Here is a 23,107-nt window from a genome sequence, read left to right on the forward strand (position 1 = left end):
TCCTTAGTTTTAGGCTGCTTCTCTCCTTGATTAGTTTCCATCCATTGCTTCTTCTCCTACCCTCACGACAATTCTGTGTACTCTTTGTGTGCCTCTTTTGAAGGAGAAAAGAATGGGTGCTATTGTCTGCCCCTTGAACTGCACTAAAGCTGTTCTCTACAGCAGAGGTTCCCCTGTAGTTACCCTGGGATCATGGGTATCAGAAGGCCTGCAGATGTTGCCTCAGTGCCCACCATAGATTTCTGTCATACCTGATTTTTTTGTTTGTGACTGGTTAGAGCCATGTTTCAAATGGCAAAAAATTGCTACCATGGCAAATATAATTCCCACAACATGCTCCTAAGATGTATTAAAAAGCCAAACTATATTAATACTATACCCTATACAGCGTATACTACACTATACTACACTACACTACTCTACTCTACTCTACTCTACACTACACTACACTACACTCAACTATGATTAGTTTAGTCTATGCTTAGAAGTAATTGAATATGTCATAAAGTGTGTATTTTATATTTATATTAAAATTTTGCACATTTAACATGAACAAATATGGTGACTGAAAACCTAAAACTATGTATCTCTTAGGGTACTTTTTATGTCTGAATTGTCAACATTGTCTTTATTGCATATTTTTGTAGGAAATGTTAGAAGCGCTCAAGACTCTTTCAGACTTTTTTGTGGAAAACAGTTTGCGTACCAGAAGAAATCTGCGTGGAGATATTGAGCATCGTAGTTTAGCTATAAATGAAGAATTTGTCTACATTTTCAAACAAGTGAAAGAGGTATAGAAAAGTATCATGAAACTTACTGAAAAGAATCATTCTCAAGATAAGCTCCTCTGGTAGCTGCTGTGCTGCAGGTTGTTATATAAATCTACTGTTTTTCTTATGCATACTTCAATATTTTCTTCAAGTTTTTTTATTATCTCAGTAGAAAATACAGTTTAATGAAACAATATGTATATTATTTGACAAATGCATTCATATGATCAAATTAAAAAGATATAAGGTGAAATTATGCTTGAGCAGGAACTCTCTTTTCTCTAATAGGACACCCATCTTTTTTTCTCCCCACATAATTTCTCCCACTTGTTTGGGAGGTTCCCAACTTTCTAAAGCAAGTTTCAAGGACTTTAGATGGAAAGGGAAACTTTTCAATTCTGCTGACAGAAGTAATCTTGAATTTATTGAGAGAAATAGTTGATTCACTGAAATTAATACTGAGTTGAATCCAAAATAATAATGGGTTTTATTATTTATTGATTTAAACAAATGTATTAATGATATTTTTTCTAAAACCTAGTTTTTTGGCATGCGGCTCTGATGAAGTAGCTGTAGGGGGTTGGTGCAGTGACAAAGAAGGCATCACTGCTGTCCCAAACCTGTGGTATTTTAATCTGTATTTAATGTATTTAATGTTTTAATGTTTAAAACAGATTTAATATGTTTTTACATTTATAATTTTTTAATATCTCTATATTTTATTATGTTGTAAGCCACCTAGAGTTGCCTCAAATTGCAAAAAAAGCAGCATATACATTTAATAAATAAATATTTTAGGCCATCTGTTATCATGTATACTTGTAATGTTATAATGTGTATTTCCATGCAATTTCAGGAGCTTGAAAACATCAGTGAAGATGTGCAGTTAATGAGCAATTGCTGCCAGGATATGACTAATCACTTGAAGGTATTGTGCACATGATGGGGAAATTGCACATTTTTTTCTCTGGAAATGTTACTTTCAAGCAACACATTGCCAGAATGTTTTTTAATGTGACTGTCTAAAGATTGTTCAGGTGCTAAAACATTTGCATGAAATGAAATATTTATGAATTTTTTGAAGCAGATTTATAACATACCTGAGTCTGTCCCAGAGTAGTCCTCTCTTTAGCCTGGTAATATTGAACTTGTTCCCAGTTCAGATGTTAAGAAAGCAATATATGTGCAATATATATATATTTTTAAAAAGGCTCACCCTGTGTCCCAGTTAGTAAGAGGAAACAGGACATTTTAGACTCTTTAAATTGCCCTTCTATTCATTCTTATCATATTTAAGTAATATATATTTAAAAGTAAAACTATGTTCTTAATAGCAACTCATTTTAATCATTCGTATATGTCTTTCAGGCAACTAAGGAGCAAACTCAGGATTTAATTGTCAAAACAACAAAGCTTCAAGCAGAGAGGTAAACGTTTTCCCCGTAAGATAAATGAGAATGGTTTTGTGGATTCCATCATTCACTTTTATTCTGAATAATAATCTCCTACTTTATGTTGCTATATTAGGTGCAGCATTCTCTCAGATAGTTTCTAGAGAAATAATTTCCAATATGTGATATGGTATAAGAGATTACTGCATCCTGAACATCTACTAGCTCTGCTTTTATCTCTGAATTTAGGTAATAGGTTTAAAAAATGGATGTCATATGAGAAGGAAATAAAATGGTTTCAAAGCTTCATTTATTAACTGGATTTCTAAATTTCACAGAAGATGAATCATTGTAGATATTTCACAGGATAGAGAAAAATCAATAAAATTCAAGGATATTAAATTCTAAAACTGGCATTAAAGCAGTTCTGGAATAAAACCAAAATATAAACCAGCATGTATGCAATGATATAAAATATGATTTACAGCAGTGCTATTGTATGTAGGAAGAATAAAAAGAATCTAATATTCAACTGAAAGGCCACAATCCAAATTTCAAAGACGCCTTTCTGGGAATTCCATTCTATTCTATATACACTGCTCAAAAAAATAAAGGGAACACAAGCAGAAGACATCTCCAATTTCTCTCTGACCGGTCGCAGTCTGTGTTGGCAGGGGGGCAGAGGTCGACCCCGAGGCGCCTTATATGTGGGGTGCCACAAGGGTCGGTCCTCTCGCCCCTTCTGTTCAACATTTATGTAAAGCTGCTGGGTGAGATCATCCGTGGTTTCGGGGTGAAGTACCATCAGTACACTGACGATACTCAGCTGTACATCTCCACCCCGGACCACCCCAACGATGCCCTTGAAGTGATGTCCCGGTGCCTGGAGGCCGTGCGGATCTGGATGGGAAGGAACAGGCTCAGGCTCAACCCATCCAAGACCGAGTGGCTGTGGTTTCCGACGTCCCGATATAGTCAGTTGACGCCATCGCTGACTATCGGGGGCAAATCGCTGGCCCCCACGGAGAGGGCTCGCAACCTGGGTGTCCTCCTGGATTCACAGCTGTCTTTAGAAGAGCACTTGACGGCCGTGACCGGGAGGATTATCAGGTTTGCCTGATCTGCCAGTTGCGTCCCTTTCTGGATCGGGACTCCTTAAACACGGTCACTCATGCCCTCGTCACTTCCTGCCTGGACTACTGCAATGCTCTCTACATGGGGCTCCCCTTGAGGAGCACCCAGAGGCTCCAACTGGCACAGAGTGCGGCCGCGCGGGTGGTTATGGGAGCGACGTGGCGCTCCCATGTAACACCTCTCCTGCGCGAGCTGCACTGGCTCCCGGTGGTCTTCGGGTGCGCTTCAAGGTTTTGGTTACCACCTTTAGAGCGCTCCATGGCTTAGGGCCTGGTTATTTACAGGACCGTCTGCTGCCGCAAACGGCCTCCCACCGGCCGGTACGCTCTCACAGAGAGGGACTCCTCCAGGTGCTGTCAGCCAAACAATGTCGGCTGGCGGCCCCCAGGGGAAGAGCCTTCTCTGTGGGGGCACCTACTATCTGGAACGAGCTCCCCCCGGAGATACGGAGGATCCCGGATCTACGCACCTTCCACCGCGCTCTTAAAACCTTTTTATTTCACCAGGCTGGTCTGGCCTAACCTTTCCCATTCTTTTTTAATGTAAATTTTAATTTGCTCTTAACCTGGGGTTTTAAATTTGTCTTGGGCTAAATTGATTTAATTTGATTTTACTTTTGTTCTTAATTTTTGTATTTTACGTATTTTATTCTGTGCCTGTTCACCGCCCTGAGTCCTTCGGGAGTAGGGCGGTATACAAATTAAATAAAACTAAACTAAAACTAAACTAAAAGTAAACATCCGAGATCTGAATGAATGAAATAGCCTTATTAAATACTTTGTTCGTTACATACAGTAGTTTTGTGTTCCCTTTAGTTGTTTGAGCAGTGTATAAACTACTGTATGTAAAGAACAAAGTATTTAATAAGGCTATTTCATTCATTCAGATCTCGGCTGTCTTCTGCTTGTGTTCCCTTTATTTTTTTGAGCAGTATATATTGCCCTACACTGATTTTTTAAAATCCGAAAATAATGTACAAAGTATGTTCTGATATGAAGTCCCTCATTTATTGGGCCTTACCCTTCTGATAATATGGCTCTTGCACTTTTAAGTACAAGTACATAAGTGGTAAATCCTTGTCATCAGTGTTTCAAAATTTGTGGATTTTTTGTACCGAGCAGTTAGATATAAACTTAAGGCTGGTTGAACAATCACAAACTGGCAAGTATTTCCAGACATTCAGTTTATTAATCAGCTGCTTTCTCCTGTTGGTTCATGGAGTCCTTTCTCGTTGTTCACATGTGCTGTTTTAAGACACACACACACATATGTATATACACATAATGCTACATAAAAATGCTATGTACATACATACCTACATATATATATAATTTTTGCTATATATCATTTTTAAGGTAGATAAAATGTCTGTATTCTGGATGTCTATGTCTCTTTTAACAAATGATAAAATTCAATGTTTTTAAAAACTTATTTTATGCTAAAACACTTTTGAAAATAGAAGCCATCTCTTGACATCAGATCCTGATGATTTAACTCCATTTCTGAACCTTTGGAAGTTTCTCTTCCAAGCTCACAGGAGAGATGACTCTCTCTCATGGAGTGCAAAAATGGAGCTCAGATCCTGATGAATTGAATTTCTGCACCCCTTGGGAGAAATTCCCTTCTGTGCACAAAGGAGAGATGACTTCCTTCTGCAGACTGCAGAAATCAAGCTCAGATTCTGATGAGTTCCATTTCTGCACCCCACTGAAGGAGTTCTTTCCATGCACAATTAAAGGCAGCATGATAGATAGAGGCTGCATAAGTAAGCAGTGCAGTGTGTCTTGGGGTCGGGTGGGGGAGGCCTGGTGAGGCCTGGTGCAGGCCACATTCAAGCATCTCTCCCCCAGAAGCTAAAAATCAGAAGTTGGGCCTCCCCTCTCCCCCCCAACCCCCGGCTCAGGCACTGCATGCTCCTTATTTGGGATTCTGCTTAACAACCTGAGATCACTTAACAACTATAAATGGTACTGTTAGATTTGCATTCATTGAGTGAAGCAGCTACATGGGCAGTTAAGTGAGATTGACACAGACTACCTGTGTCAATCTCACTTAACAACCATTTCACTCAACAACCAAGATTCAGTTTTGATTGCAAGTCAAAGACTACCTGTAACCTCCTACTTCCCCTTATGTCCATCTCCTTTTCTTTTCCTGTTCCTGTTCTGAAGATGAAAGTACACCCTCTAAGACTTTTCTGTTTGAATGGCTGCCACATCCTAAGCTTATGCGGAACAAATTATAATGGTCATGAACTGAATTAATTTTTTTATTGCAGCCAAAGGTTAGAATTAAAAGCACAAATAGCAGATGCTTTCACAGCAGAATTCCAACTTTCTCCAGAGGAGATTAACGTCCTTCGATGCACCAGAGATGGGCCAGTTACTGAAGTAAGCATCCTAAAATACATACAGTAACCTCCTTTAATTCAATTTAATTCAATTCATAATTCAATTTATGTTAAATAAAAAGACTTCATTTTATGATCACCAGTTTCTCTTTGGATCTTATGAATAATTGTGCTACTTGCAGGAAAACTTTCCAAAGCAGACATATAAGAACTCTATCCTTTGCAAAGATTCTGGCTGGAAGAGCCTATGTAAAAGAATCTTCTGTAATCCAGAGATGGGAGTAGTTAGGAAGTGTTCATAACATGAGAATTGATTATAATCATTTGTGAGGAGAAGGGCCATGACTGAAATTCGCAATGTCCACTGTGGAAGTGGTGAAAATACCTTGATACTACATAATACTGTTTAGCTGTATCCTTGGAAATAATTGTTTGGATTGTAATTGCCTACTGTACTCAACTGGGTGATATTGTCTCTTCTCTTTCCTGTTGTTAGTCCGTTGTACCTAATAAAATAATCACCTTCAAACAGAGGCTGTTACTGAAACAAAGGGAAACTGTTCTCCCTAGCAAACAGCAATAAAATGCTATGGTATGCTTAACCTTTAGCCACAGTAGCAAATAATACGGCACAAAGGAAGTATGCTGTACAGCAATCCTTATTTCAAACTACAAAACTCTGGCTCAATGTAGCCTATTTGGAATACAACATTGAACAGGTCTGGAATGGGCGAAGTCAATTTGCTTTGGTTTCTAAATTGTATGTTTTTGAGTGACAGTTCTGAGTTCACAGTCATTCAGTATATAATTGTCAGGGAAATGAAGATTTAAAGCTGACCAGCCCCTTTAAGACTGAGGGTGAGTCAGCAGGGTTATTGCCCTTTAAGAAGCTGTCTATATAAAGGAGGCATTAGAGGGCGTCTCTCTCTGGTGTATCATTTTCCTCACCGTGTTCTATCTGCATTGTAGTTCTCGGTGTAGAGTAGAATGATTGCTTGCCTACCAAAATAGTAGTCATGCTGTAAACACTCTGACAATAATGAGATGGTGTCTTCCTTATAGTCTCTTGCATTTGAAGAACCTGTTTCCAAAGGGAGCAAAACCAATGAAGACCTAATGGCACTTGCCACTTATGAGCAGATTACACACAGATACAAAATTTGAATAGACAATTATAATGAAATATGGGACTCTCTTATACAGAATATATATTTTTTAAAAAGTACATATAAATGTATTAGAAACATTTACATACATGAATATTTGCATTAGACAAGTATATATAGAATTGTAACTTATATTGACATGCCAATGTAACAATTTTTTCTTTGTAATATTTTTTACTTTTTTTGTTAAAGCACTTTTTAGTGTTCTTTATTTTTTTCTCTTAGACCAGGGGTGGGTAATTGTGGCTCTTTTACAACCTGTGGACTTCAACTCCCAGAATTCCTGAGACAGCTTAGGAATTCTGGGAGTTGAAGTCCACAGGTTGTAAAAGAGCCACAATTGCCCACCCCTGTCTTAGACAATGTATATATTGCCATTACTATTTTTTAAAAAAGGGAACAAAACCAATATATTTTTTATCACCGTCAAAAGTAATAACATAAAACACAGTTCAGATCCTCTCTGTATGACACTGTCTCTCTCTATGTTATAAATGTACAAAATGTTTCAAGTTTAAACCCATCTGAATTTGTAATACCGTTTTGAGTTTTAAATACTATACTGCTAGCATGAAACATCAGTCCCCAAATTTCAAGCCAGCTGGGGTTGAATTCTGAATATTGTAGTTCCAATACAAGTACCAAGCGTGCTGCAGTATGATTATCTGAATGTACTATAGCTATGAAACCAAGTTAGTTTGAGTAAAATATCATAGCTTTTAATTTTGAACTTTTTTTTATTAAAGAATTTTTTTAAAGTATTGAGACGAATAAAGCAAATTCACAATGATGTCAAGATTCTTCTACGTACCAGTCAACAAAGATCAGGGTGAGTTCACATTGTATAAAGCAACTGGAACTATTAACTAAGTAAAATCTCATAAATTGAGTTTTTAACATATTGAGATATATATTGGAAAATAAAAACATGAAGACAAGTGTAAAGCCATATGGGTTTAGATGTTTTTGCTTCTTGACATTCACTTTTTGGTAAAGACTTCAAACATGTTAAATCTGCAGCCTGGAGATTATGGAACAGATGGCACTCCTCCAGGAGACTTCTTATGAACAGCTGTATCGTTGGGCCCAAGGTATTGTAGTTATTTTAATTTTTTTTTCAATTAAAATATTCTTTCTTGTAGATGGAGTTAGGTGGCTTTTAGCAGTCTATATGGCATGAGTAAATGTAGCTACTGCTCTATGCTCAATTACAGCAATCTGAATAGTACATTTTCTTCAAAATGTATAAGATTGCATGTTAAGGCAGTTTCTGGCAAATCAGTTCACACTTGCTGGTGCCATCGTAACACTATTATAATGCGAAATCTATTTAGGAATCTCAAAAGCTACTTTTCTGTACCTAATAATCTACCTAAATTTCAGAGTTAATCAAAATTTAGAAGCATATATTGTGTAATTTAAAGAAGATAGCAATAGCATTTAGACATACACCCCTTCATAATGCTTTACAGCACTCTCTGAGCAGTCTACAATGTCAACATATTGTCCTCAAAAATCTGGGTACTCATTTTACTGACCTCAGAAGGATATCTTGAGGCAGTCAGGGTCGAACTCCAGACTGTGGGCAGCATTAGCTTGCAATACTGCATTCTAACCACTGCGCCACTGGGGCTTCTTTAAAGAAGATAATATTTTGATACACAGGGTTGATTTCCTTGTTTTTAAACAACAGTAGAATTTAAAGCTGCTTTATTAGTCAGGTAGTTCTTATATCTCTGCTTTGTCAGTCATGTAGTTCTCCCATCCTGAAATTGGTGGGTTTTATATTGATGGTTTGTTAATATTGCTTTTCAGCTTGAAGACAATTTGCACATACTCTTCCCCTCTGTCTAGACATGAACAACCACTGCCATTGTCTTTCCCTAAAAAGTCTGGTTTTGTTGCCTGTTTGTAGACAGAAAATGTCTGCATCCCCGCCTTGCTTGTTTTATATAGCCATGGTGTTTTCCACAGCTACTTTGTGGCTGTCGTTGTGTTTCCCATAATAAGTACCTACATGAAGGGTGGACAACTACTCCTAAATATACAGAGGGCTTCTGCCAGAGTGGCAAAGTACAGTTGTATCTAACTAGACTTCACCAGGGCAGCTGAATTTAGACCGTGGCTTCTAAGAAAGGGCACTATAAAAATGTAATATTTTCTCTAGGATTCAGTTTTATCAATGAAATGAGGAGAGAAATGTTGTCGAATCCTTACTAATACTGACATCAGACTGCTGGCTTGTTTACAGGTGAATGCAGGGCTTTAACACAAGAAACCTGTGATGTTTCTCCAGTTCTAGCTCAGGCAATGGAAGCTTTGCAAGACAGGCCTGTTCTGTATAAGTAAGTTTCTGCTTTAGTTAACCACCAAGCATGAATATGTGGAGAAAATTAATATGACTATGGTGGGATGTATGTGTTTGTGATAAAGTTTGTCTCAATTCTAAGTGACTATTTAGACAGAATTTCTCCAGAATAAGAAACAAGGGCTACCATTGAGAATATGTATGAATTTGCCATAGAGCACTGGTAAAATGATTTGAAAGTGATTCAGGCAAATCACCAAAGTCAGTGGGGAAGCAAGCCCCAAGTTGCGAGCCCCAGACTGGCAGGTAGGGTAGTGACTGCTGCCAGATAGGGAAGGGAATGACAGGGTGTGAGTAGTGAAGATCAAGAATGATGTTTGAGGTTGCGCAGGTCGGGAATGTACATGAGGGTGTTGGGCTGTGCAAGACGTTTGGTCAGGGCAGGTGCACAAGGCTGCAAAGGGTTGCCTAAGAGGCATGGGGCGGGGGGTACAGGTTGGGAAGAATGCATGGGTGTGCAAGAGGGTATGTAAGGGGTATGAGGGAGCTACAGTGAAAATTGGGGAGGGCTTATTCCAGTTGCTTGCAACTTTCTCTGCCCCATTGACTTTCTTGAGAGAAGCTATCCGGAAAGGTTGCAAGAGGAGCTCACGGGATTGCAGGATGCTGCAACCAACTGCAACAGTGAACCTGTTGCCAAGTGGCCAAATTGCAATCACATGGCTGTGGACATGCTGAGACAGCCAGAAATGCGTGGACTGGTTGTAACCATTGTTTGTTCAGTTCCCTTGTAATTTTGAACAATCGCTAAATAAATGAACGGTCATAGGTCGAAAACTACCTGTTAAAGTTGAGGAAAGACTCAAGTTTGTGGGTATGTTGTAAAACATTTTTTTTTATTAATTATAAAAACACACAAAATACACATACACATACACATACAAGTACAAATAAAACAATACACAACATTAATAACATTAATGACATCTAACCGTAATGTCAGATTCCTAACGACATCGATAACCTATATTCCTCAATATATATTCCTTCCTCTCGGCTTATATAACAATATTATTTTATTGATATTTAGTTATTCGTTGTTAAATCTCATTTGGTACGGAATTTTATTTTACTCTTTTAGAATCCTCTTTTTTGTTTGGTTTCTTTATCTCCAACCATTGATACCACCTTTGCCAAACCAGATAGTAGTCAGATTCTTCCTTTCCTTGGATTGTTTTAAATCGGTAAGAGTTAATAGAGATATAACAAGAATTGAATAGAACTTAATAGAATTAATAGAATATTTAAATAGAATATTTAATACAGGAATTGATACATGACTTGCTGAAATATCGTATTTTTTCCCTACTCCCCACCTAAATTTTTATTAATCCCTTATATAACGATAGAGACTGAATTCTAGAAATTTGATCGGATCCGAAAGCTAAATAATAGATATTGGTTCCAGTAATCAATAGAAGAGAAATCTCACTATAAAATAGAGACTGAATGAAAATTTGGGAACTGCTAAACCAGAAAATCAAGATGACAACTATTGTAAAACATTTTATATTCATAGCAGGGGTGAAATGCTCCTGGTTCAGACCGGTTCGCCTGATCCGGTAGCAATGGCAGCGGGTGGTTTGGAGAACCGGTAGCAAAAATCCCTGCACGCGCCCCCCCCATGCCCAGCTGAACCGCGCTATCATCAGAGGCTGTTTTTTTAAGTTTTAAAAGCATTTTTTCCTACAACCTCTTCGGCCAAAAAAATGCTGAAGAGGTTGTAGAAAAAAAAAAGCTTTTAAAAGCCTCTGACGATCCCAGCTGAGTTGCCTGATTGTCAGAGGCTTTTAAAAGCATTTTTTTCTGCAACCTCTTCGGCTGAAGAGGTTGTAGAAAAAATGCTTTTAAAAGTTAAAAAAAAAAGTTGGCCACGCCTACTCAGTCAGATTATCGCCACCACCACCAAGCCACGCCCACAAAACCGGTAGTAACAAATTTTACATTTCACCACTGATTCATAGGCATAACTTCACTAATTGCAGTTACAAACAAACTTAACTCCTCTCCTTTGAAATTACATTGCATAGATCACTTCTTCCCATTTCCAACCCTTTTCTAATGGCAAATCCAAGTCGTTAACTCAGACATTAATCCATTTTCAGCAGAAAGCCCAGAAAAGTTTTCCAGTATTTTATAAAAAACACGTATTACCTTAGCCTGGTCAAACAAATTAATTTTGATTTTTTTTTTCTTAAGTAGTATTTTGGCATTATCAATCCTTAATTTCATATTAAGAGGTCATAGGACCTGATTCCTTCTACATCTTCTTCCTCTCATCCTAATGTTTTTTAGACCTCAATAATGCTCTCTTTACAGTTTTCATCAAATTGATCTCTAAGAACCCCTGGTCTGAAACAAGATTAGGCATTTTCTAAATCCTGTAATAGTCCATTGCCTATATTTCATCTCTTGACTTGATATTTGTATTTGCTTGCCATTATTTCTGCTTTATTTTTCAAAATGTTCACCTTAAATTTAATTTGTTTCACTTCTCCACTCAGTTGTCCTGCAACTTCTTCAGAATTATTTTTCATCTCTGCTTTCAGATCTCTTTTAAGTGATACATTCACGTAAGCAGTTACTGATGCTGTTATTTAGCTGTAACTTTGTTTCCCTGTTCCTCAAAGATCCTTTGGAATGTCTCAAGTGTAATACCTTGTTCTGTCATCTCTGTAAGTTTCACTATTTTGCTAGTAGGAGCCATTCCAATCGAGAAAGGAGAAATAAAAATAAAGACATTTTTCTTTTTTCTTTTCTCCCTCTTTCTCCATATCAGGCCTGTCCAACTAGCAGCTTGCGGGCTGGATATGGCCCGTGCAGGCCACGCCCACCCTGGCTCTGCAAAGCCAAAAAACATTGCGATATGTCACAATCCGGCCTGCGACATGATCGAGTTTGACACCCCTGCTCCAGATCATTAAACCTTTAGTCCTATTCAACATTCCATAGTTCTTTAGTCATATGGGCTTTAGCAACTTTTATCTTTTGTTTTGCAAAGCTAATCTATTCAAATAGAACTCTTTCCCAGAGAAATACATATTCATTGTTTAATTGTTTCAAAAATACTTTGTTCAATAATTCTAGATTCAACTCTTCACTTTGTTTTAAACTTTCTTAGTTTAAACTCTTGGCAATCTTTTCATTTTTAATTGTTTTTAAATCCTTTAAATTGTTTCTTTGCTTTTATCTTTAATCCAAAATAAAGGAACATTCACTGAGTAGTTTGACTACTCTGCTGCTCCAAAGATACTTTAAACTTAAAAAGGTCATTGTTTTCCAAATGTGTTTTTAAAAAGTGTGGAGGGTGCAAACCCATTTAGGCTGACCTATGGCTGTCTATTCCATGGCTCCTGGCAATTAGACCAGGGTGGTAGGGGGTGGTGGTACCTGTGGGCTTCCTTGTGAGGAGCAACCTTTTGGACTACAAGGGGGCAGTCTTCTGGATTTAATGCCAGGCTACTGGTATTTGCCACAACGTTGTCTTCCCTGTTCATAGAGGCACATTGATCTGCCTTTTTTCCCTCACTCTGGAAGCTGCGGTGAATAAGATTTTTTAATCTATAGATCACATGCCAAAGGTAACATTCCAAAAAAATAGAAGAAAGAAATGTAAAAGTCAAGAAAAATTAATTTAATTTTTATTAAAATTCAATTTAATTAACAATCAAATGCAGTTAATACGTTTACTTCCTAATTATTTCATTTGGTTCCGCCTGAGGAGGTGGAATATGGCTATCCTCACCCTTGAGCTTTCTATCAAAGTCTCCATGGATTGGCCTGGTGAGAGACGGCCGCCCTGGAAACTTTCGGGGTCGAATGATATGCACCTCCTTAGCCACTGTCGTGAGAGGACAGTGGAGCTTGGCAGCCTGACCATGGACTGGAATTTTCCCTACGCTTATAACATCAGCGGTCCCCCACCCTTGGACTGTTTCCCCTGATGGCTATATGTATTCGGTGTCGGAACTCCTTGTCCTGCGAGATTCTCCCCTCTCGCAGGTTTGGCCCCCCACATTATCGAGGGCCTATCTCGATGACGGACTTTGGAGTCCGGAGAGATGGCATGGAGCAAGGAAGAATTTATGGGGCTTTTTAGGGAAATTTTTAAAGATTTTAAGGGGTTCTGGGGGGGGTTGTAATTATTCTTTTAAAGATACTGGGAAGATGACTATGGCGGATGGGGGGGGGAAATCCACCAGGGTCAGAGCCGTGCCCAGCACAGGGTAATGATCCGGGGGGCACTGGACGAGGGATTGGGAAAGGGATGGGGGACGATATCTATGAGGGCTGTACCATCGGCACGGTGAATGGGAGGGGCAGATATGGCGGGAGCAGGGGACCACATCAGGTGTTGGGGGCTCGCACTTGCTGTCTGAGAGCAATTGCTTGCCCCGGTCCCCAAGGCTCTGCTCGGATACTAGGTGGCTTAGATACTGAGGAGCTGGGCCTTCGGCTGATGCTGTGCAATGCCAGGTCCGTGGTCAATAAGGCCCCCCTCATTCACGATCTTATACAAGAGGGAGGAGCGGACCTGGCGGGTATTACGGAGACCTGGTTGGGCCCGGAGGGTGGCGTCCCTCTGGTTGAAATGTGCCCACCAGGCTTCAGAGCATTCCATCAGCCGAGGGCCCAGGGGAGGGGCGGGGGGGTGGCGGTTATTATTAACGAGGATCTGGGTCCGAGGGAGACCACTGTGCCTCAGATAGCCGGATGTGAGTCCCTCCTTGTGAGGTGGGGCCGTGGGGTTCAGATGGGCTTGTTGCTTACGTACCTGGCTCCCTGCCGCGTGGCAACAGCCCTACCTGAGCTACTCGACGTGATAGCCACAGTGGCAGTAGATACACCCAGGCTTTTAGTCATGGGTGATTTCAACTTGCCATCCGTTGGTGAAACGTCTGAGGTGGCTCGGGAGTTCATGACTTCCATGACGGCCATGGACCTGACCCAGTTAGTTCATGGCCCTACTCACAGGGGAGGTCACACGCTGGATTTGATTTTTGTCTCTGGCCAGTGGTTGAGTGGTCTTGTTATAGGGGATATAGACATGGAACCCTTGTCATGGACTGACCACTCACTCCTTCGCCTAGATCTTCGAACCGCGACCCCTCGCCGCAGGGAGGCGGACCCAATTAGATGGATCCGCCCCAGGCGCCTGATGGATCCTGATAGGTTCCAGACGGAGCTTGGGCCATTTCCTGAGGATCTAGCACATGACTCGGCCGAGGACCTGGTAGCCGCCTGGGATCGGGCGGCTGGTGGGGCCTTGGACCGAGTTGTGCCTTTGCGGCCTCTGACCCGATGCCGATCCCGTGCGGCTCCTTGGTTTACTGAGGAGCTGAGGGAAATGAAGCGCCGGAAAAGACGCCTGGAGAGCGGTTGGAGGGCCAGTCTCGCTGAATCTGATCGAACACTGGTAAGGTCGCATATTAAGGCCAACCTAGTGGCGATAAAGACGGCAAAGTCTAACTACTTTTCCGCCTCTATTGCGTCATCAGGGAATCATCCGGTCGCCCTGTTTAGGGTGACCCGCGCCCTGCTCCATCTGGGAGTGCGGGAGGATCCCTTAGAAGGCAGGGCGGAGGATTTCGGACAATACCTGTATGACAAAATCGCTCAGATCCGGGGGGATCTGGACTCTGACTGGGTAGATCAGGGCAGGGTGACGAGGAACAGTCTTGAGAATGTTATCTGGGAGGAGTTTGATGCTGTGACTCCTGATGATGTGGACAGGATTTTGGGGAGACTTAGTGCGGCCACATGTTTACTGGACCCGTGTCCCTCCTGGTTGGTACTGGCTTCCCGGGAGGTTACACGAGGCTGGCTCCAGGGCGTCATTAATGCTTCGTTGAGTGAGGGTCACTTCCCCGCTGCCCTGAAAGAGGCGGTGGTGAGGCCTCTCCTCAAGAAGCCGTCCCTGGATCCAGCAATATTGGCCAACTATCGTCCTGTTTCCAACCTTCGCTTCATTGCGAAGGTTGTTGAGAGTGTGGTCGCGCAACAGTTTCTGCAATTCCTGGAGGAAACATCCTATCTAGATCCGTTCCAGTCGGGTTTCAGGTCTGGGCACAGCACGGAAACGGCATTGGTCGCGTTGGTGGATGATCTCTGGAGGGCTCGGGACAGGGGTTATTCCTCTGTTCTGGTCCTATTAGATCTCTCAGCGGCTTTTGATACCATCGACCATGGTATCATGCTGCACCGGCTGGAAGAGTTGGGGGTGGGAGGCACTGTGTTGCGGTGGTTCTCCTCCTTTCTCTCCGACCGGTCGCAGTTTGTGTTGGCAGGGGGGCAGAGGTCGACCTCGAGGCCTCTCATCTGTGGAGTGCCACAGGGATCGGTCCTCTCGCCCCTTCTGTTCAACATTTATGTGAAGCCGCTGGGCGAGATCATCCGTGGCTTTGGGGTGAGATACCACCAGTACGCTGATGACACCCAGCTGTACATCTCCACCCCAGGCCACCCTAACAATGCCCTTGAAGTGATGTCCCAGTGCCTGAAGGCTGTGCGGATCTGGATGGGGAGGAACAGGCTCAGGCTCAACCCTTCCAAGACTGAGTGGCTGTGGCTCCCGGCATCCCGATATAGTCAGTTGACTCCATCGCTGACGATTGGGGGCGAGTCTTTGGCCCCCACTGAAAGGGCTCGCAATCTGGGAGTCCTCCTGGATAGGCAGCTGTCTTTGGAGGAACATCTGACGGCTGTTACCAGGGGGACCTTTTATCAGGTTCGCCTGATTCGCCAGTTGCGGCCCTTTCTTGATCGGGATTCCTTGTGCACAGTCACTCACGCCCTCGTCACCTCTCGCCTTGACTACTGCAATGCTCTCTACATGGGGTTCCCCTTGAAGAGCACCCGGAGGTTCCAGCTGGTCCAGAATGCAGCAGCGCGGGTAGTGATGGGAGCAACATGGCGCTCCCATGTAACACCGCTCCTGCGCGAGCTGCACTGGCTCCCGGTGGTCTTCCGGGTGCGCTTCAAGGTGTTGGTTATCACCTTTAAAGCGCTCCATGGCATAGGGCCTAGCTATCTGCGAGACCGCCTGCTGCTACCGACGACCTCCCATCGACCCGTGCGCTCCCACAGAGAGGGCCTCCTCAGGGTGCCATCAGCCAAACAATGTAGACTGGTGGCCCCCAGGGGGAGGGTCTTCTCTGTGGGGGCTCCCACCCTCTGGAATCAGTTGCCCCCGGAGATAAGAAGAATCCATGACCTCAATGCCTTCCGTCGTTCCCTGAAAACCTATCTTTTTCAGCAAGCCGGGTTGGCTTAGAAGAAACTTTTAAATTCTTTTAATTAGTTTGTGATTCTTAACTTTCGGGCCAAAATTTATATATATTTTTAAATGTTTTAATATTTGTATTCTATGTTTTTTTTATCTTGGCTGTACACCGCCCTGAGTCCTCAGGGAGAAGGGCGGTATATAAATTGGAAATTAAATTAAATTAAATTAAATTTATATCATTACTTTTAGAGATACTTTTTAGGGATCTATATAGGTCACAACAAAGGCATTCATAGAAGTCTAATGATGTGCTCTGCATTATTTATTATTTAGATATTATGAGTGATACAATTGATGCCTTTCTTTTTGACATCTTGTGAGAAGAATATAGATATATTTAAGATTTACCACAAGGTGGCAGTATTGGAATGTCTATCAAGACCATATCAACAGCTGCCTTATCTGGATACAATATGGTACCTCACTAAAATACATACCTCACTGAAATTAATAGGTACAGTATATTCCTTAGGTGTCTTAAAAATGAAGATGAATTTCCCTCAGATATATTCCTTAACTTTTGTTCCCAGTTGATGTTTCTTCTTATGAAAACCTTCATTTTTAATACTAGAATGTATTCCAGTATTAAAAGTGAAGGGTTTTTGGATTCCAAAGGATAGAAAGCGATAATGAGTTTCTCACCAAAACTACAGTCACTTCCCCTTTGATTCTCCTCATCCATTTTGCAAGAACAATAAAGCATCAGGCAATATTCACATACAGCATACAGTGCAATCATTCAAAAAGATTAAGGGACCTGTGCTATTTTTAAAGACTTAGTATTTTGATGTTGAATCAAAGTATAGAGTGGCTTGTTTTTTCCAATAGATGCTTTCTGCTGAATTAAAATATAATTACAGTTGGAATTATGAAAATTAATATGAAATTAAAAGTGGAATTGTGTTGTTTATTAATATAAACATTAATTTATAAAAGTCTTTTTTATAGCATACTTTGCTCTTTTAAATGTTTCTTCCGGAATTGTCCTGGCTATTGCTAGAACAAATAATGGTTACAACTTGTTCCAGTGAGCTTATTATCCACTGCTTTAAAGCAAGTAAACAAATCATTTTACTTGTTTTCAGGCAGTTTGATAGTGGCCTGAATGCCTATGTTTTCCAATTTATGTAATTTCTGCAATTTCCCATTTTATATTGAATCCTAATGAAAATGATAGTTGAAACAGAATAAATAATTTATTTTCTTAGGTTGTGAAATGTAAGTTTCTGTTTGCATGCTGAAGCATGACAACAAAGTTTTCACATTATTTGGTGGCCATTAAAAATATGTTGGTGTTGGACATCTGCTGGTAAATTATCTAGGCTGTGGAATTTTATGTATAATAGTCTTGCATTTCCATAAAACAAGACCCTTTGATCACTAAGGAGGGCAACTAAAATGTCCATAACTTGTAAGTGCATATTTCCACCCACCCACCCCCCATTGTAGATATACTCTTGATGAGTTTGGAACAGCCAGAAGAAGTACTGTGGTCCGGGGCTTTATAGATGCTCTTACTAGAGGAGGTCCAGGAGGAACACCTCGACCAATTGAAATGCATTCACATGATCCTTTGAGGTACATTACTTGCGGCATTGCACATTTATAGCATTAATTACTATGAAAAGGAAGATTCATTTTTAATAGAATTTTTTTTTGGCTTTAGATATGTGGGAGACATGTTGGCTTGGCTGCATCAGGCTACTGCTTCTGAAAAAGAGCACCTGGAGGCTCTCTTGAAACACATAACCACAGAAGGTATTGTAGAAAGCCAAGAATTGTGGGTTTGGGATCTTCTGAGGCAGGATTCCGAGGAGAGGAATTTCATCTGGGATTTTTCTGTCCTAAAGATTACATATGGGGTGAAGCTAAATGCTGCAGGAAGAATGTGGAATTTTTGCCACTTTAGGAGAAGCACTGTTTTGGGGAAAAGAAATTCAGTGGTTGAATTTCTTCTTTCTAAATGACAGGAACTAACATTCCTATTTCTAATGTACACTGTTTTTATTTTCAGGAGTGGAAGAAAATATGCAAGAAATAGTTGGGCACATCACAGAAGGAGTTTGCCGGCCACTCAAGGTGAAATGTTTGGTTTTATGAAAACCCTTGGTATTCAAACTTCATCAGCCCCATATATTAAGAAACAAGGAATGAAAAAGCAGTTTACAAATAATAGCATATTTACTTGCATAAAAAGGAACCTTGTGGATTGCTTATTTCCCAAGGAGATTGCATCTTTCATTATTATGTGAAACGAAATTAAATAATGAACGTGCAGTATATATCCCTACAGAGGTTGCTAGCCTTAAAAGGAATACTGTAATCTTAAAATTGTACATTGTTATTTTCTTGAAGATGAAATGTGTATTTGAACAGTATGTTTTAAAAATGTTTCTTTCAGCATATTTAAAAGATTGTTCACAAGAGACTTATGAATGGGAATGGAAAAGGTGGATAGAATATGTTCAGAACAAATACCAAATTAGAAAGTATCAAATAGCTTTTATTTGAAAACAATGTATTAGAAATATTTTAATATAAAGAGACAAAGAGGGAAAATTATGTAGGGGGAGGGATGGGTTCAGGTATATATATCAGTGTTATTAGTTATGAGTATATAATAGGGAAGTCTGGGGGGGGGAGGGTTAGGGAGGGTTAGGGAGGACGGGAAGTTTGGGGAGGGAGGCGGGGGGGTGAAAAAAGGGGTGAAAATGTAATTGTAAAACTTTTGCAATAAAAAAAAAAAATGTTTCCTCAGGTTCGAATTGAACAGGTGATTATAGCTGAACCTGGCGCAGTCCTTCTGTATAAAATTTGTAATCTTCTCAAATTTTATCATCACACCATTAGGTAAGCAAATTTTTAAAAGATCGTTTTGGGAAGAACTGGTTGGGTTACAGGGTTGCATTGTAGTATAACACAATGTCCCTATACTGCTTTGCAATGTAATATCTGGCATTGAGATATTGTAATATCTGGCATGTTCTCTTGTTACATAGCTTTATGCCATCAGCACTTACCATATTTTTCGGACTATAAGACGTACCAGAGTATAAGACGCATCTTAGTTTTTGGGGAGGAAAATAAGAAAAAAGCTGATTGGCAGGTGGATCGGCCTCCCGGAATACCCTCAATCAGCTGTTCCCAGAGGTGAACTTTAGCAACAGGTTCATTAGTTGTGAGCTCTGCACCTTGCTTTTTCAGCCTCTGACACATCCGTTTCAGAAGCTGGGCTGGCTACATTTGGTGTATAAGACACACCCAAATTTTCACCCTCTTTTAGGGGGGGGAAAGGTGCGTCTTATACTCAGAAAAATATGGTAGCAGTTTCTGATCATATTTAAACAGTATCAGTGACAATATTAAATTTTATGGAACCTCAGTGGATAATCCCATTAGATACTCCACTCTTTCCAAATACTTCCATCTCCCATTGAACTGGAGATAGGCCTATGTGATTTGGGAAAAGACAGCTTCTTTGTGGCCTTCTAGAAGAGGCCTCTAAGAGAAGAATGGTGGGGAGCCCTTAGCCGTCAACTGATAAATTTAGCAAATGGTATAAAATGTATTTCTGTATCACTGAACAAGACAGACTTTTAGGATGGAGTTTTAGAGAGCTGTTTGACTTAGTGGTTAAAGCACCAGGCTAGAAATCCAGGGGCTGTGAATTCAAGTCCTACCTTAGGCATGAAAGCCAGCTGAGTGACTTTGGGCCAGTCATTCTGTCTCATCCTATTATATAAGGCTCAGGTGACAAGCCAGTTGGTCAATTTATGTCACAACCAATGGATCTACACTTGGTCCACACTTGGTTGATCCAGTGGGGGTGGGTGGGGGGAAGCAGACCATGCTCTTGAAGGAAAATACTAAAAAAAAAATAGTCTCCCTTTTGGTTCAGATCTGAAATTCTACCCTGATTATATCCCACTTTTCTTTTTTCTGAGGAGAATTTCTGAGTAGGTGGTCATTTGTCTCAGTGTCCTTTAAATCTGTTTCAAAAGTGAGCAGATTTTGCTTTAGCCTGGAATGGAGATGGTGTTGCTTGTTGTGTTTTTTTTTTGCCCTGGCAACTTTCTCCCAGCTTCAGTCATAGTCTTGCTTCATGATGACATAGTAGTTTTCCCAGGGTGAACTTCCTTCTGGCTCTTGAGAAACATAGAAAGGAAGAACTGAGGGGAGAGACAACTTTTCGTTATTGCAAGGCATAACATTTTACAAATATAATTGGCCTTTTTAAAAAAAGTCTCTTCCTAGATGGAATAGTTGCACCTTCTAATCTCTGAATCAAATAAATTTTCTTATTCCCTGTCTCATACACATACTTTTTATTTTCAATTTCAGTAATATTATAGGAAACAGTGCAGCCATGCTGTTAACTACGATAGAAGAGATGCACCTTTTGAGCAAGAAGATATTCTTCAATAGTTTGAGTCTCCATGCGAGTAAACTGCTGGATAAGGTCTGTTTGAAAAACAGTTTACATACATACTCTTCTGCTAAATATATAGGACTACAAAAGGCTGACTTCAGGGTTGCATTTCTCAGTTTTAGTCACCAACAAATCCTTTGCTCAGTAATTTGGGAAACTTGATCTGTGCTATACTGAGAAGTTATCCTCAAACTCATTTATTTTGCATTACATACCTCTGCTTCTTGTGTCAATCAGCACGCTTGTCAGTCACAGATCTTATCTATCCTGTTCTCCAATTTGCTTCTACACTCTAGCTACCACTTTTACAGAGGTGGCACCCATAGCAAGAGCCGCTTGGGATGGGCTGTTTGAAGGCGTGGCAGAACCTGATTGGCTGTCATTGGCATCATGGCTTCCTTTTTTCCACTTTTTTCTTTCAAACTAGGTGGGAGTTTGAAGGATTGTTGCTGACATATTGTAAATTGTAATTTCTTTTCCCCAATCTGGAACCTTCTGGATTTCATGTTTGCTTAAAGATTTTTTATTTGCTTGTCTAGGTGATCACCAGAGTCTTTGGATTGTAGTAGATTACAAAAATTGTAAATAGACAAGTATGTGTAACCGTTTTCATGTTGTATACCCCATGGTCTTCCCAAACTGAAAGGCGACATTAGCTGGAAATTATTAGAGTTGAAGCCCAAATCTTTTAAAGGACACCAGATTGGAGAACATTGTTCTAATAAACCATAATATATTTATTTGCGGAGTTTTTGATTACTATTCTGTTCCTCTGTGTACCTAGGCTTCAATATAAACACATCTTCTGAACTCAGATACTTTGCTTCCTTTTGTAGGTTGAACTGCCACCTGCAGACCTTGGTCCAAGTCCTGCACTGAATCAAACACTTGCTCTGCTGCGTGAAGTACTATCATCCCATGACTCTTGTGTTATTCCTTTGGATACTCGTCAAACAGACTTTGGACAAGTAAATTAATGTTCATTTCATCTTATCTGTATGAACATAATCCTGCTAATTGCCAGTCGTTTCACTAAGGATGTGGAAAAGATGGCAGCGTTTGTTTCACTATTTCGCATTTTATATGTTACTTCTCTCTCAAAAAAGGAAGCTGCCTAAAATTTGATCAGTAATAGTAGTTAATCCTTTCTATAATCTTTGGCTGTGTTTGCTAGTCTCACCAAGGAACTAAGTCGAATTAAATGCCAAGCTTGCCTCTCTGGCTTCAAAAGCAGAGAACAGGCTACTCCGATACTCTGTCCTCTAAACTCAGGAAGAGAGAGCTATAAGCCTCTCCTCTCCTGTAACCCAGGAGATCAGGCTCCATTCCATCTCTTGATAGAATAATACAGAACAGGCATTAGTTGGTGGATGCTAACTTTTCTAAGCTCATTTTGAAAGCTAAATTATAGAGTCTCTAGAATTAATAATGTATTTGACCTTCTCCCCCCCCCAAAGAAATAGCCTGTCTTCAAAATTGTTTGGAGTACATTTTGCAGATTTTAACACTGTCATTTTCTAAAATTTAAGTTCTGTAAATTGGGCTACAGGTAGTGCTTGACATACTTGTAGCATAGTCACTTAGCAACTGTTCAGAGTTAGACATCTCCCTCCTTGCCGCTGCCAAGGTACTTAAAACCCAGTTCCAGAGTTACAACTGCCCCACTCCAGTCAAGAGCATATTTTGGATGCTTGACAGCTGGCCTGCACTTATAGGTGTTTGCAGCATCCCGCTATCCTCAGCACTGTGATTTAATAGGGTTTTTTTTTGTTTTTGTTTTTTTGCCAAAAATTGGCATTTCTATTTTTTGGCCAAAACACCCCATAGCAAACAATAGGTCTGCTTAACAGTCTCAGTATCTGCTCAACAACCATAGATTCACTTAATGTCCATGGTGATTTGCTTAACATCTCAAAATAAGAAGTGGTAAGATTAGGTCAGTCATATGATGATCCAGTATTCAAGTTTTGGAAGAAACATACTGACTCCATTCAGATTGGGGAAAGCCCACTGTCTTCAAAAGGCAAACTTGGTGGATACTTGTTGAGTTTTACAACGGGGAAAACGATCCCCACCTTTGGCAAGCAGCCTGTGCTGAACGAGTAGGTAGTTGTTTTGAACATTTGCCATTAAAACTGCATTCTTGCAACTTGAACTTTCCCTCAAGCTCCACCCCCCAGAATAGCTTGGATACTGCAAGCCTCATCAACAAGC

The 23,107-nt window shown here is 40.4% G+C and overlaps 1 protein-coding gene across 2 annotated transcripts in view; it reads left to right on the plus strand.

The window, feature by feature from the left end:
- The window catches only part of COG6 (component of oligomeric golgi complex 6), a 34,088-nt gene that overhangs the window by 3,316 nt on the left and 7,665 nt on the right, over window positions 1–23,107 (plus strand). The window contains exons 2-14 of one of the 2 annotated variants that reach the window (XM_034432246.3): window positions 648–791; window positions 1,627–1,698; window positions 2,139–2,197; window positions 5,574–5,685; window positions 7,558–7,640; window positions 7,832–7,902; window positions 9,063–9,156; window positions 17,914–18,042; window positions 18,131–18,222; window positions 18,479–18,543; window positions 19,223–19,314; window positions 20,806–20,923; window positions 21,730–21,861. In XM_034432246.3, the coding sequence (XP_034288137.1) occupies window positions 648–791; window positions 1,627–1,698; window positions 2,139–2,197; window positions 5,574–5,685; window positions 7,558–7,640; window positions 7,832–7,902; window positions 9,063–9,156; window positions 17,914–18,042; window positions 18,131–18,222; window positions 18,479–18,543; window positions 19,223–19,314; window positions 20,806–20,923; window positions 21,730–21,861 (1,263 nt within the window). Of the gene's footprint in view, window positions 1–647; window positions 869–1,626; window positions 1,699–2,138; window positions 2,198–5,573; window positions 5,686–7,557; window positions 7,641–7,831; window positions 7,903–9,062; window positions 9,157–17,913; window positions 18,043–18,130; window positions 18,223–18,478; window positions 18,544–19,222; window positions 19,315–20,805; window positions 20,924–21,729; window positions 21,862–23,107 lie in introns of both variants that reach the window. The other variant, XM_087886716.1, reaches the window with a different exon arrangement.

Source organism: Pantherophis guttatus, chromosome 1 (assembly GCF_059756535.1).
Source record: "Pantherophis guttatus breed Tessera chromosome 1, ASM5975653v1, whole genome shotgun sequence".
NCBI classification, from domain to species: Eukaryota; Metazoa; Chordata; class Lepidosauria; order Squamata; family Colubridae; genus Pantherophis; species Pantherophis guttatus.